Source organism: Mercenaria mercenaria, chromosome 3, assembly GCF_021730395.1.
Source record: "Mercenaria mercenaria strain notata chromosome 3, MADL_Memer_1, whole genome shotgun sequence".
Taxonomy (NCBI): domain Eukaryota; kingdom Metazoa; phylum Mollusca; class Bivalvia; order Venerida; family Veneridae; genus Mercenaria; species Mercenaria mercenaria.
The window spans coordinates 66,220,863-66,237,714 of NC_069363.1; the positions used below are offsets into that span (position 1 = coordinate 66,220,863).

The 16,852-nt window shown below is 35.7% G+C and overlaps 2 protein-coding genes across 2 annotated transcripts in view; both read left to right on the forward strand.

The window, feature by feature from the left end:
• Positions 1-2,987: 2,987 nt before the first annotated feature.
• LOC123524507 (uncharacterized) overlaps positions 2,988-16,852 on the forward strand; it is a 41,360-nt gene continuing 27,495 nt past the window's right edge. Inside the window, exons 1-3 of the mRNA XM_053538814.1 lie at positions 2,988-3,161; positions 3,658-3,765; positions 4,046-4,157. Coding sequence (XP_053394789.1) covers positions 3,109-3,161; positions 3,658-3,765; positions 4,046-4,157 — 273 coding nt within the window. The 5' untranslated portion in view covers positions 2,988-3,108. The remainder of the gene's footprint in view (positions 3,162-3,657; positions 3,766-4,045; positions 4,158-16,852) is intronic.
• Positions 9,182-11,594, forward strand: LOC123524506 (uncharacterized). The gene is made up of 2 exons (XM_045302751.2): positions 9,182-10,855; positions 11,116-11,594. The coding sequence occupies exons 1-2, from the start codon at positions 10,468-10,470 to the stop codon at positions 11,568-11,570; spliced, it is 843 nt and encodes a 280-aa protein (XP_045158686.2). The 5' UTR covers positions 9,182-10,467; the 3' UTR covers positions 11,571-11,594.

Below are 16,852 nucleotides of genomic sequence, written 5' to 3' on the forward strand. Positions count from 1 at the left end.
GATCAAGTGACCCAAAAAGCAATAGGAGTCATCTACTCTACCTATGAAGTTTCAACATTCTGGGTCAAGTGGTTCGGAAGTTATTGATCAGAAACGGTTTTCCATGTTCAAGCTCCTGTGACCTTGATCTTTGATCTAGTAACCATAAAAATAATAGGAGTCATCTTCTCTGTAAGCCCTATCACCCTATGACGTTTAAAGGCTGTAGGTCAAATGGTTCTCCAGTTATTGATCGAAAATGAAATGTGACGGACAGATGGCCCCTGTGACCTTGTCCTTTGATGGATTGACCCCAAAAACAATAAGGGTCATCTTCTTTGTAAGTCCTATCAACCTATAAAGTTTGAACGTTCTAGGTCAAATGGTTCTCAAGTTATTGATCGGTAATGGATGTCCATGTTCTGTCCGCTGCGACATTGACGTTTAATAGAGTTACCCCAAAATCAATACGGGTCATTTACTCTGCATGTCCAATCGTCCTATGAAGTTTCAACATTCCGGGTCAAGTGGTTCACAAGTTATTGATCGGAAATGGTTTTCCATGTTCAGGCCCCTGTGACCTTGACCTTTAACAAAGAGACCCCAAAATCAATTGGGGTAATGTACTCTGCATATCCAACCATCCTATGAAGTTTCACCAATCTGGGTTAAGTGGTTCTCAAGTTACTGACTGGAAATGGTTCTCCATGTTCAAAACAATAAGGGTCATCTTCTTTGTAAGTCCTATCAACCTATAAAGTTTGAAGGTTCTAGGTCAAATGGTTCTCAAGTAATTGACCGGAAAAAGATGTCCATGTTCTGTCCGCTGTGACCTTGACCTTTAATAGAGTGATCCCAAAATCAATAGGGGTCATCTACTCTGCATGTCCAACCATTGTATGAAGTTTCAACATTCTGGGTCAAGTGGTTCTCAAGTTATTGATCGGAAATGGTTTTCCATGTTCAGGCCTCTGTGACCTTGACCTTTAACAGAATGAACCCAAAATCATTTGGGGTCATCTACTCTGTATAGCCAATCATCCTCTGAAGTTTCAATATTCTGGGTCAAGTGGTTCTCAAGTTATTGATCGAAAATGGTTTTTCATGTTCAGGCCCCTGTGACCTTGACCTTTGATGGAGTGACCCCAAAAACAACAGGGGTCGTCTACTTTGCGAGCCTATGAAGTTTGAAGGTTCTAGGTCAAATGGTTCTCCAGTAATTGATCGGAAATGAAGTGTGACGGACGGACGGACAGGGCAAAAACAATATGTCTCCCCTAGTGGGAGTGTGGGTGGGATCGGGGGAGGGGGGGGGGGGAGAGACATAATCATAGATTCATTTTAGTTTACTGATGAATCGATGATGCAGAACACCGAATAACCAGTACATGTAATACTGATATCTATACCAAAAATACAAGTATTACACGTCCAGTTGTTGGTATCATATAGACACATGTGAAAGTTTCACCCTGGGTTATTTCAATGACCTTGACCCCTAGTGTCAAACTAGAGATCAACAAAACTTTTGAAGAGGAAAATGGCTTTAACTGTCATAAATGGATAAATTTATTGATTAATAATAGCATTATGAATTTTGCAGAAATTCTCTTTATCCAAAAGAAAGAAAAAATAGAAAAAATGCGTTCACTTCCAACAAAATACGTTCTCTATCTACATTTTTTGTTGGATTAAGTCAGAACCTATATAATTTAGGTCATATGGCGACTTTTCCAGCTTTTGGTGGTAGAGGAAGATCCCAGGTTGTTTCAGGTATGACTAGGAACCTGGGTAGAACCATCGACCTTCCGGTAGTCAGCTTATTGACTTCCTCACATGAAGAGTTCTAATATCAGCGAGATTTTGAACCACCAACATCAATTAGGGACAAGTGATTCAAAGTCAGTGATGTTAACCGCTCGGCTACGGAGGTCCTCTCTTCACATGAATATTGTGAGCATTTTCAGAAACTGAAAACTCAGAAAAATATGTAATATTATACCATAATAGTTTTCTGAAATTTTATTTCTTATAACTAATGTCTAGTCAATCTAAAATTCAACTTGAATCAGATAATCTACCTAACAGGAGCAATTTGGTCTGAAAGAAGTTTACTGCATGTAAATCATCACTGAGAAGTTATCGCTCTGATCACCTCGGCCTTTATGCTACACAATAGTTATTCTAACGGAGGATTCCGGAGATGGTCGAGGCTTCCCGATTGAGAAGTTATAACAAGTGTTTTCTGTAATCCGGTCTACCCGAATTCTAGGACATGATATAAACAAAAAGAATATGTATCGTAACACCATACAATCAGCATACAATCCACTGAGTTTATATAAACAGCCATTTACCTATAAACCTGCTGACTGTTATAGGGTAATTCTAAAAATAGATATAGAGCTGATTTGGGAATGTTCAGTTTAGATGTTATCATGTCAGAGGATTGATTGATCAACACATGTGTTTTTATTGAGCTTTTTCCAAAATGACTAGAAAGAATTTAGGCTTATTGATGTTTCATGGTAATATATAAACATTTGGTGTTAGACTTGTTATTTATTTTAATTTGATGGCACAATAATTATTCATTAGTGTGCTATTATATATATAATAGCACAACATATGTCTGTAAGTGCGATTTTCATAATTTGTGGAGGAGTGAAAATTACTTATTAGGTTGACTTTGTTACTATCTTTTCCTCAAGCGTTTAATCGGTTTGTTTCTTTTCTTGAGATAATATTCGCCAACTAGTGCACGCGTAAGGTCTCCGATACAGACATTTGGGATCAAAAACGAAAATAGAAAAAAATATTGATAAAGATTGCGCAACTTCTTTAACCGGTCGAACGATTGTTTACTGTTGTAGTAACTAGAGCTTATCACATGACGTTGGTACTCTATTTATAGTTATACAATACAATATTAAGGTCAAGTTTAAATTTCTATCCAATCGACATATTAGATGAATACATTAACCCGCCCATATCATATTATTATGGTATATAAATAGATGATAAACAAAACGTAGTACAACGTCTACTGTCACGGATTATATTTAAATAATCGAAGGAACTAAACGTTTATTGTATATCGTGTCTTTAACGAAATAGGCAGCTGTTGAAATGATCCTCGGACGATGTGCCAGAAGTTTTGGAGATTTTAAGATGTGCCGAAGGTAGTATATCTCACTTTTTTGACAATATAATTAAGCTTATGTGAAAATGAATGCGAGTACTTTGGCCGATAATTATAGTTATTAACAACTTCAAGAAACCGTGTTGATTTTCGAAAAATGTTATTGATCAACAAAAATTATTCCTGTAAATGAAAGTATAGTTCATAGTGTTACCCTGAAGTTTTCTTAAAATCATGGCCTTCCATTTCCGATAATTTTATCAAACCAGGTAAACTACAATAGTTAATCTTTCTCCAAAGAAATTTTAGTACAAAAGAGATTTATTTATTTGAAGAAAACATATGATATGATAACATCTAGATATATTTACAAAAAAACATAAAATAAATATAAGATATGAGATAAAGATAGATCTTACAAATATACTTAAAAAGATTCTGCAGTGATACATTCGATCAGACACTATTGATAGCTTCTATAAGGCTGATGGTTAGTTATTATGAAATGAATATCAAATAATTCAATCACACTTTAGGGAAAGACCAATGAAGGTGACAGAGGCGCTACAGACAGTAGTCTCCAAAGCGATACATGAAGGAAGACTGGTCACTGGTATCACAGAGATGGCCGCTGTATTAAAAAGGTTTCATTGGCACGTTCTTATTGCCATAGAAATGACAGTTCTGTTGGCATTTAAGAGCGGGCATTACGACTTCATTATATTCTTATGTTGATTAAATTTATATACGAGTAGCAGGAATATTAATCTGTAGATTTCAAATATTTGATTTGTATAATTATGTTCTATTCGATTGCGATAAGTATACACTCCAAACGCCTAGCTTTTTGTTTCATCTTATGAAGTAGCTGCTAAAAATATGTAATATCATTTCTTCCCTCATTCATCTGTGTTTTTATTTCAGATTTTCTGGTTCGGGTGTGATGTTTTGTATTGTTGAGGTTAAAAGCGTTGAAGATCTCCAAATGAAATTGCTGGAAGCCTATTGCAGAGAACATCATATAAAATTGATCAAGGTAATCTCTGCCTTCATTGTTTGCTCAGTCATAAAATACAAAATCAAGTTTACATATAAAACAAATTTTAAATACATTGTAATTAAAAACTAATTTTTAGAAAAACATGATTTTATCAGACGGATTTTGTCAGTGTTTACTTTATGATTTTCTTTCTGACATTTGAATGTTCTTTTATTAGAATCATATAGGCTAAATAAATGAATATACGCTACATTTGTGAGTAGCTTTAGTACAGTTAGCCTTCTGAACACGTAAAGCGTCTCCTCTTTGACTTGACCCCCATATGAGCCGCGCCATGAGAAAACCATCATAGTGGCTTTGCGACCAGCATGGATCCAGACCAGCTTGTGCATCCGCGCAGACTGGTAAGGATTCATACTGTTCGCTTTCAAAGCATATTGTAATTAGAGATACCGTTAGCGAACAGCATGGATCCTGACCAGACTGCGCGGATGCGCAGACTGGTCTGGATCCATGCTGGTAGCAAAGCCAGTGTTGGTTTTCTCATGGCGCGGCTCATATATGTTTTTTCTTTTAACTGATTTATGTAACAGTAATGTTAATTTTACCAGGTTGACCATTGTCATAATTGATCAACTGTGAAAAGTTCTCTAACATTGCCAGTGCTTCACAGATTCCTACGAGGAAGAACGCTCTGCTACAACTTCTGACAAGAAGAACGTTTGTGCAGACTGACTACCGATGATTTAACAGAATATCTATACAAGATAAATCAGAAATCACATGTCTGTTACTGACACAACCTACACATTTGACAAGCGAAGAGGAATTTGTGTTATCATTTTATAAAACGTACAGAACATTTAGAAATGAATACCCTGTACTTCGGATACCAGATTCAGTATACACGTATCAGTGATTATATATGACAGTAAAAGCTGCAAAGCATGCATCCGTGGAAGATTTATACAGATACATTGAATGATTTAAACTACAGTTTCCAGTGGTTTTAGAAGAAGCTTTTGACCAGGTCAAGGTCATCGCCAAGTACCGATTCTATACCCAAGACGGTGACTCATACAACATGAGGAAGATATCCCAAAAGGTGAACCAGAAGTCCTTATTGCAGAAGATGTACCAGAAGTTTATTTCAGACATACTCCAGACATTTGTATCATTCTAGACACAAATAGAAATTGAAAGTGTCAAATTTCTTAAGGTTATGTTTTACTACTTGTTTTTTGAGATAGAAGCAGCAAAACGAATTGTGTGTATTATAACGGTTCAATTTCGAGATGCGTTAGCTAGCCATGTTGCTGTGACACTTCCGCTGCCGTCCAAAAAAAAACTGCATCGTGGTTATGTAAGATTAAGTATTATACATTTAAAAAACGCCTTTAGGAAAAAGGACTCTATGATATAGGATTTTTGATATAATAGATATGTGACCACGTTCCGTAGAATGTGCTTATATTTCATCTACATTTTCCATCATCCCAAATAGAAATATATGTAATATGTTGCATTCATTTACGTTTTCTCTTTCTGTTTTGTGAATTGGTTTTGTTTTTGTAGATATGTGCACTTATGTATTTGATATTATGCTCAACAGTTACCCACCGTGTAATATCTTGCCATTATCTGAAATTTTACTGAGTGAACGTTTTTTTGAAATTTACCATATGCTTAGAGTAATATGTTGTTGACAACATTTAAAATTTCAATGAAATCAAAGTATGCCATCGTAGTATTTTCTCATTTTATATCATTAAACCATCTTTGAAACGGTCACAAAATAAATTCCCCAGCATTTGCAAACTAGAACTGTCGATCAGCCGTTCGGTAGACTAAATAATTCCCACGTAATATCGCCTTCAAATACGAAATAAAGTCCTTTTTACAAATTTTAAGTCAACATAGGACCATAGCTCTATAAAACCAGAGGATTATAACAAAAATCGAACTTGGGGACTGTATTTTACTCGTTTGCATGTGTACCATAAATGCATTGATCCATTCAAACATTCTCGAACGGATATAAACATTTCATAAATTCTTTCAAAATGATGGAATGTAACTAATAGTGAACTTGATCTGTATTTCATGATCACATCCCTGTGAACTTAAAAATTAAATAAATCCATTCATCTTTTCATGAGTTACCAAACGAACGAATCTCAGGTAGAAACTGGCAATTATCAGTGGATTGGAACATAAATCATCTTCGAGATGGATCTGACCTGTGTGTACTAAAACTGATTTTAATCAATCCCTCCTTCAAGGATGGGAAGCTGATGACTCCGGTATTCCTCCTTCTAGAGACCGGGTGTTACTAGCGGAAAATGTTTTGAGGGTTTGAGGGAAGAAAATAAGGGGGGGAACAAAATAGTGTCTTTGGCGAGCCCTATCAAAAAAGAGCTTTTAATACCTTCATGATATGTAACTAACCATTTTCTAGAAAACAATCAAACTCTACCCCGTTTTCTAAAAATACTTTTATGTGTATTGTTGTGACTTTCTAAAATTGGGATGTGGTAATAAAATGAGTAAATATTGTATTTTTGTGTGATTCGATATTTTCGAGATTTTGAAATGATACTATAACACCATGTTGATCTTAATGTAGGCCTACATTTTATTTCAAGAAAGTACTTTTCAGTATTTTTATGATATTGGCAAACTAGCCAATGATAAGGTTCTCTGTTTTGTTTAGACCAAGTTGCTGAATTGGTTTACCCGAGTCTGTCCATGAGAGGTGATGAAAAAACGCCTCTCTCTCTCTCTCCTCTCTCTCTCTCTCTCTCTCTCTCTCTCTCTCTCTCTCTTCCATCCCCTAAAACCGGGTTTATCACGAAATAAACATTGAATAGTAACGACGTCACAGAATGAGTCACAGTTACATAATGTACCGTTTTTGTACGTACGTTACGCAATAACAAACTCTTCATTCTTACCTCATTCCATCAGGCAGAATAAATGTAACTTTTAATAATTTGTACACTTCATAATGTATAATTATCATTTAAACATGCTGGATGACATGTGTGTATTGTTGTTGGCGTTCATGTTATATTCATGGTCGTATTTGATAACCTACTTAACTTGTAATCAGGCTTTGAATCATCGATTTATCTTTGATGCAATCATTCTAACATGATTCGGTTTGACTTCCAGTTAAACAAAGAAGGAAATCAAGCTCTGTATATTATACAGTTATTGACTTATGTTTCTGTCAATGTGTTTTCACGCTGTGTATTAAGAGTGAGGATGCGTGTACACCGTGATGCTGTGTATGTTTGTTAAATGTCTTTGTTGTCTGTCTATACAACCTCCCTGTTCTAGGAACGTTACGATCACTTTTAGATCATTCAGTTTACAATGTCATGTATCAGCTAATGAACCAGCGCGACTATGAGTTCATACACGAGTACATCAGCGCCATTTTTATTTAAAAATCCTCAGGGGAAATTTATGGAGATCTGTAACTTATAAAACCCAAAGATTTCAACATAGGAAATTTTGAATATGGTAATGTACAAGTTTCTTTTCTACAACTGCTTTTTATTCAAGATATCTTGTATTGTCATAGCTTTCCTACCACCACCTTTGAAGCAACACAGTGACCTAAAATGATGTTCAATATAGATAGTAAAATTTGAAAGATAGTGTTGTATATGACGTACCGTTAGGGTCGAAAATGCCGATTTAGCTTTAAGACAATTCGATTTAGTACGACCCAGGGTCGGACATATTCCAATGAGTATGACCCTGGTTGAGAATTAGCTTAAAGCTATTTCATTTAGTACGACCCTGGGTCAGACAATTTCAATTTGTATGATACTAAATCGAATTAGTACGACCCTGAATTAAGACAAATCTATTTAGCTTTAAGACAATTCGAATTAGTACGACCCTGGGTCGGACATATTCCAATTAGTATGACCCTGGGTCAGACATATTCCAATTAGCTTTAAGCTAATTCCGAAATAGTATGACCCTGAATTAAGATAAATCTATTTAGCTTTAAGACAATTCGAATTAGTACGACCCTGGGTCGGACATATTCCAGTTAGTATGACCCTGGGTCAGACATATTCCAATTAGCTTTAAGACAATTCGGAATTAGTATGACCCTGAATTAAAATAAATCCATTTAGCTTTAAGACAATTCGAATTAGTACGACCCAGGGTCGGACATATTCCAATTAGTATGACCCTGGGTCGGACATATTCCAATTAGCTTTAAGCTAATTCCGAAATAGTATGACCCTCAATTACGGCAGCCATCTTTAGTACGACCCTGGGTCGGACATAGTTACAATTAGTATGACCCTGGGTCGGACATATTTACAATTAGTATGACCCTGGGCCGGACATATTCCGATATGTCTGACCCTGGGTCGTACTAAATATGAAATAGCTTTAAGCCAATTCCGAACCTGGGTCATACTAAATATGATATGTCCGACCCTGGGTCGTACTAAATGAAATAGCTTTAAGTTAATTCTCAACAAGGGTCATACTAATTGGAATATGTCCGACCCTGGGTCATACTAAATCGAATTGTCTTAAAGCTAAATCGGCATTTTCGACCCTAACGGTACACCATATTCATAAAACTATTCCATCGAACTCCTGAGTTGACTAACTGGCATCAAATTATAAATACAGACATTGCAAAAATGCAACATTAGACTTTGACGGAAGTTTAAGTGTTTTGTATCTTCGATATACCTTTCCTGTTGTTCTTTTGTCCTTGGTTTTTTTCGCTTGTAGATAGTGGATCAAGAGCCTACATCTATACCCAAACGCAAAAGTAAGTGTGTACGTTTCTTTTTATGATAACTATAGTTATATCGGTTATCACGCCTGTCACCGTGTTGAACAATGGCTTTAAATGTTACGTAATGTCCCTATGCAAGTGTTGTTATTTTTGCATTATTTGACCGTCTGGACAAATGTGAAATCGGTCAACTAATCTCTCAACACTTTCTTACAACTTTTAGGAGTAAGAAAAACACAAAACGATTTGAATATTTTCAAAACTCGCAATGTCCAGGCCCTCGATGCTTAGCAGAGGTGACTCCGTCGATAATGTTCACGGGAATTTAATAGCCACAGAAACACAGAGAGTAAACTTCGTACCAGGTTCCAGCAAACAGGAACATCGATCGTCCCTATTATAACTAACGTCAGATTAGACCGTCAATTTGAACTGACGCACACCAGGCGTCGTTTCCAAAGCACTACCGTTACTGCGAGCAGTACAGTGTTAGCATGGACACCGTTCTGAAGCGTCTGCGTCATTGTGTTCGGCCTATCAGACCAAGACGAGCTTACGTTGTTATTGTGGTCGTACGACGTCATTGCGTTGCTCGTTGGCAAAGACGTCGGTGGGATAGAATTGTCTTTTCCGATAAGTCATCATGACGGGAGGATGAGGGTATTTAGGAAGAGAGGAGAGCGATTTGCAGACGCATGTTGTAGAGAGAAACAGGTTTGACGGGGGCAGTGTTATGGTCTGGGGCGGGATCATGGGAAACAGGAAAACTGATCTTATGCCAATGTTAATGGCAATCTTAATGCAGCCGAGTACATTAACCAGGTGTTAAGACCAGTAGCTGTTCCATTCATTAATCAACATGACCCCGCCACATTGATGCACGACAATGTTCGTCCGCATACGACACGGCTAACGCAGCAATGGCGTTAACGTCTTGCCTTGGCCTGCCGTTTCTCCTGACCACAACCCAGTCAAGCATATTTGGGATCCTCTTGGTTGTAGAGTTAGGTCAAGACATGTCGTTAACAATTTGCAGGAGCTACAAAATTCTCTGCAGATCGAATGGAACAACATTCCTGTACACGTCGTATAACGTTACGTCAATTCCATGAGGCGCCGTATTGTACAGGTTATCGGACAAACTGGTGGTCATACCCGGTATTGATCAAATAATCACACTAAAAAAAAACATTGAGAGAGATGGAATACGTGATTATACTCACAATAACACCAATATCACAGTTTGCGTATTTTTCATTTTGACCCTAATTGACACATGTAATCGAATTCTGTGCATCTATAGAAACCGCTACTTTTTTTTTTAAGAGAGATTACTTGGGTTTGTAGGCAACTGAATAAGCTAAACAGTGGTACCAAACATCATAATTATAATTTCTATTATGGATATCAGGCAAACTAAGAAAAACCTCTATGCACACTTTCTTTTGCGTTTTAGTATATTTATAATGGAATGCAAAACCAATCTTATCACTAAAGAAAAAGAGTATTATCAGCTCGCCATTTATTCCTGACTTATTGATAAGATTTCGGAATACAAGTACAATGCGTCTTGCAAATTTTCTTACTTGTCACATTGTTGTCCTGGTTTGCTTCTGTCTGAAACCTGTTCAGGCAAACAACGAAGCAACTTCTCAGACAAATGAAGCTGACAAATTCGAGTTACTCTTAGAACGGATAGAACTTCTGGAACGCAGGAATGTTGAAACGGAGAAGAAAATGGAACAAATGCAACACGACTTTACTTTGGAAAAAAGGTCTCTGACAGATCGCATTGCTGGACTGGAAAAGTTAGAAAACTTAAGAAACGGCGATAACGCTCACACTAACGTTCCTGACAGACGTCAAGACGCGCCACAAGATGATGAGAAGTTCAAGGATGAAAGAATTGACCAAGATCCTGGGTTAAAACAAACTCGTATAAACAAGTCAGGTAATAAATTTTCATACTGAATTTAGCTATATAGTTTTGTTATAATTATATTCATGTAGTTTTCTATGAAATAAAGAATACCTAGGACAAAAATCGACAGTTACTTAGGCCTATATGTATTATTTTGTTCTCAAGATGAGACAGGCTTCTAGTTCTCCGCATGCAATACACAGACAGGGAAAAAGACATTTTGCCAGATGTTTATCTTTCCGCACTGACAGTATTTATCTCCATATATTCTATTTATTTTTCATTCGCAGGTCCTGCAAGAGTACGACGTGCTTCTGTTGAGTCAGAGGCAGCTTTCTTTGCCACGGTTACACCGCATGACATACAACACTTGGGTGAAAATCAGAACATTGTATTTGATAACGCAGTTACCAACATTGGCAATGCCTATCATACTAACCATGGCATATTCACAGCCCCTGTTGACGGCACGTATGTATTTTGCGCTACTGTTGCTGGGCGCCATTATACAGATGGTAAAGATTACTACGCACATTTTGACGTAAATGGAAAATCAGTTGCTAACTTCATCGCATATCCTAATGAGCAATCAACACAGATGATCATTGTAAACCTTCAATCGGGCGACGACGTGTCTGTAAAAAACAACCGAGCAGACGACCATATTCTTGGGGCAACGTGGACGTCGTTTTCCGGATTCTTACTTTATCAGAATTTCGTTTCCTCAACAAATGTACTCGGCTAATAAACAATAAATAGTTCCCATTGATTTTAACGTTATCTTCGTCAATTATTGACTTCTTTTATTCTGTCTTCTATATGCGTTCGTCTGTCATATCCTAAGTAAATCTCGTGACGTTTTGCACCATTGAAAGAGATAACATCATCAAATAAAAAAGCAATTTTTTGCCATTCTCCCATGTCGGCTGGTCTATAAAACTATGAATACCACATGTTTGATTCAAAGCTCACAGAGGATAATGTTGTTATGTAGATTCGAAAATATGTTTTAATAACCGCCTTTATCATATTGATGGACCTTTGCCACATTCAAGCAACACTATAATATGTTACTTTTCATACATTCTGTAAGCGACTGACAAGGAACAAAAGGTCCGTTACACAGAGATGTTCCCTATCATAAATAATTGCTTTGGTGTCCTTTGATATGTTTCAGTCATTTCCATTGATGTTGAATTTGATAAGTTGTGTATTAAATGTTTATTTCAACATTTCACTGAAGTTGACGGCCTAACGACCTAGCGGCCTGAAGTTGGCGGCCTAGCGGCCTGAAGTCAGCGACCTAGCGACCTGAAGTCAGCGGCCTAGCAAAATCGTGAATTTCTTCATACATTTTGTGTCATCAGTTAAGATGAGTAAGAAGGCCAAGAAACATAACTCTTTTCTTGCATAATGTCCAGCACGAGCTATGGCAGGCGGTGCTCTTCTCAGGCAACCACTAAAAAGCTGAACAAACTTGTGAGAGGTCCATCCAAGAATGCTACAGACTAAGTTTGGTTAAGATCCATAAAGTAATTCATTAAGTCGCTGCAAATGCCCCTGAAAGGGGTAAAGCAAAACTGTTAAACAAATTCAAGAGTTTTATGCCAGGATGTTTCAGACCAAGTTTGATGAAATTCTCACTGGTATTTTATTGTAAATATGTTTAAAGATTTTTATCATACCTTAACTCAAGTGGCCCATACATAAAGTCAAGTGGAACCTTTAGACTATGCTTGTGACCAATTCTGTTATAATTCTGACCAGTAGTTTCAGAGGAATTTTTTGAAAATATTTCTACATTCAGTTGTGGCAGCCACAGGAGTTGTGCATAACCATGTAAACAAACTTGACAGGATGCTACTGATCAAGTTTATTGCAATTCTCAAAAGTTATTGCAGAGACGTTTCAATAAATTGTGAACGATAGTCTCTTGACCATCCACCTATACTAACGGTCTACTCTGAACCTGAATAAATAACAAGAACAATTGTAGTAAATAAATGTATTTCAGCTGTATAGCTAACATGTTTTATACTGGAGATGTTTAACTAAATGCCTTAAGCAACAACAAAATATTTCTAAATAAAACTATTTTAAATATAGAATATCTGGCACAAACATGAGAAATGTGTGAAAGTAGGCCATAATTTCAAGCAGGCTGATAAAACATCTACCTTTTACAAACATCTAAAAACACAATACTTATTGGTCAAAGATATGAGCTTTCTTAAATCATTACATTTCTGGAAGATTTTGTAACTTTTCTTAACCCTTTTCCAATCAGTACCCAGATGAATATCTACTCTCAATATGAAACATTGCTAGCAGAAAAGTCTCTTGGCTGAGATCATACTTATAATATTTCCATAGTATAATGGTGAGAGTTCTCCTATTAAAACACAGTGCATACAAAACACTTGAATACACATACACAGAATGACAGATCAAGAAATATTCTTAGATGATGGCACCTGCCATAATCTCAACTGGGTATTATCATGTATAATTGGCATTGAATTTACATTAACTAATTCAGTCATTGACACTTACTCGATATTCACATAATTTGCTCTTGGTTGTTTATTTATTCAATTAAACACAGTATTATAGATACATTTACTAATTATCTTTGAATAATTAATACTTTATCCAATTTTAGAAAATTTCTATGTCCATTCTCTACAAGAGCATATATACATGTATAAATAAAATTTTCATTACCTTACACTAATTGATTACAAATTTTAGTATATTTTTGTCTTTACAAAATGTTTAAAGATGCAACAAGGTAAAATACATGTACATCACATTTCAATTTAAAAGCTCTACATTTTGTTTTATTTCATTATCAAATGCCGAGATATTGCCAGCAATTTTACAAATAACTATTAAACAGGAAAACACAATACAGTTACAACAGAAAAAGATGACTTATTACATCTTATAGTTGTTTCTATATTTGAGTCATTTCAAATGCTTAAGACTTCTGCACAGCGATCACCCAGTGATACATGTTCGTTTATGCAGCAGTTTTGTTAAAGTATGCATTAAAGTCATACCAAAATATTTACATTAACTTCCTTTGAAATCATGTCCACTTTCATATGTAAAATCCTCTAAACTTTGCCGTCATAATATATATTTCAATATTTTTAACTGTTGCAAGTCGCCAAGATGGCTGTTAATATCTAAGTTGTTTTCAGTTTACCATAGATATTTTTCAACGCTCTAACATTCATCTTGCAAAGAACACAGAATTTCAACGCTGGAATCCCTATGTGGAATTTTATGAATATCATCTCAATAAAAATCCTCTAAATTCACTAGCGCTATCCACAATTCTGAATCCCACACATTTCATTGTATTCCCTATATTTCTGTATCAATGTTAGTTTTTTTTAAAACAGGATCTACATTTAGTATTGCAAGGAACATTCCGTTTAAATCACTGAAATGTGATAATAAAAATCGCAAAATGATTAAAAATAACATCTATCCGTTCGAGAGAAACGTTCATTTAAGATGGGGCTGGATTTGCCAGTTTTCTCATTAAGTGATATGCAGAGTTTGAGGTGTTTTTTGACTGGAAAATGATTAAGCCGTTGCAATGGTTCCACTCTTAGGTGACAACCTGTAATCAGTATATGGTAAGCATGTTTTTACAACAATTTAAGATATGATTAGGAACAACTCTAAATTCAGTTTACTTGATAACTAATTACTCCTGGCTCAAAGAAATCGTTTTTACACGAAAGAAGAAGTGAACTTTGTGTAGAACACTTAGGCCTACTATGTTTCGGTAAAATGAAACTGTCACACATGGCATTGACGCACATACTACGTTAAATCACTTTAACTACCTTAACCGGCTGTGCCGGTTATTTGATACCCCTTTCATAACATTCCATTCCGCTTTCTTTGACAATAATGATGGCGAGCGTAATAAAGTATGCAGAATCTCGCTTTTTACTCCATAAATCATACTGTTTGTATTCCCCAGAAAAGTGAGGAAATATTTTATTCAATATGATCAAAACTGAAAAGACACCACTACGTCACCACTACCATAGTTATATAGTTATCACTTTAGCGTTTTGGGAATGATCCACGCAACAATAGCGTAGCCCGAGTGAAATACTCTGGCGACGTACTGTATATATAACCGATTTTGAGTGTACTAATTTAAGTAAAACACGATTTTGCTATGAATACATTATTTTGATTCTAGTATGCCCTTTATCTAAAACAGAAATACAATATTAGAATGGCCTGTAGGCCTTTTAGGCAAAGAAAAAAGAAGTTTTAATTTGATGTTTTAGCAAGAAAAGCTAACATGTAATAGAAAGAATATTAATGTGCTTTTCCACATTGAATTCAATAAAAGAGAATCGCATTTTATTATTTTATTTAACTCTGATAGTTTCAATATGAAAGGCACTCTTAAATTGTATCTATCATCTATTTACAAGACAGTTTTACTTATTGTTTTTATGTTGTTATTAAACTGCTTCAAACAATTTCTTATTTATACAATAAGTTTTATATTCAGTTTATCATTTGTTTTTGTGGGTTTTTTAGTGTATGAATGCAATTGTGTGTGACTTTTAGATGTTCTACAGACTGCATGCAAAATGTTATGGATTGTAAATGTTTCACTTAATACATATTGCAAATTTATGGAATTAGCAAGTTTGCCTGCAGCTTCAGTACTTTTGATGCGGGCTCTAATGAGATCGGATGTGCTTGAATACATTGCGTTTTACATCAGTCAGGACACGGTACTTAGCCCTAAGGATGCTGGACACGATTGATTCTGCTTTAGCGACCAATGTAAATCATGATAAGCCAAGACATCCGTGCAGTCTGATCATAATCTATAGTGTTAGCTATTCAGTCAGTATATGTTTGGTAAGCACTCCTTTTCACAGTTAATGGTATTGTCCAATTAGAAAGATAGTCAAGTTCATTTAGTCTATGAAGCAAAAAAACTCCCTATCGTAATGTTGCTTTCTAAAAAACATCAATTCAAATAGTGAAACATGCGCCCTATTTCAATCTTTGTATATTCAAATAAAACAAGAAGTAGAAAAAGATAAACAATGTACACTTTTAGCTACGAAACGTGCATGCACTCTAGCTGCACTTTCACATACGATCAGGTATTTATAAAGCAAAACAAAGTAGTTTTTTGTTGTTGTTTTTTAAGTAACATTTTCATGTTGTTGTTTTTTATGTAGAACATATTTTACAGAGCACTTAATCATAATCTAGGAAACTTTGACAAAAATAAGGCTAAAAACGAGGGGTCGAAAAGTGGGGAACGAAATGACCAATTTGAAATTGTCAAGGGATACCAAATGACCAAAATTGGGTAGAGTTCACTGTATGTCGTTTACGGGAGATCACCCCGTATCAGTTTAGTTTAGTTTATTTTGAAAAAGAGCAGCCGACATAAGGAAGAAATGCCACATACATAACATAACCACAGGTGCCCGTCGCACAGGATTTGGATGATCATTTTTTATTTTTTAAAAATTGGGGGCGAGGGGGTGGGGGGTCCAGGTCACGCGACGGGCACCTGTCAACATAACATAATAATACAAAATAATAGATGTTTGACGATAAGATGATTCTATTTCATGGATAATTATGCATAATAAACGTATTTTACTGTAATTATTTAAATGTGTACATTATGTTTTTAAAGAATATGGATAATTTTAACAAGGTAGAATTATCATCACTGTTCATTAACTGACAATATTTAGTAGTATTAGGATTTGTATAATAAGACTGATCAAATATTTCTTTCTATCTGTAATAAAATGACTGCATGGGATCAGAAATCTGCCGCAGTTCACTACAGAGGGGAGTGCACTGGATCAGAACTCTGCCGCAGTTTCACTGCCGAGGGGATTCAGGTTTATGAAGTAAGCTATTTCCAGAGAAATCTTGCAATTGATTATACTGTCTAACAATACAGTTCAAAGCACCTGCACACTCCTTAAGACAATTCGAAACCCT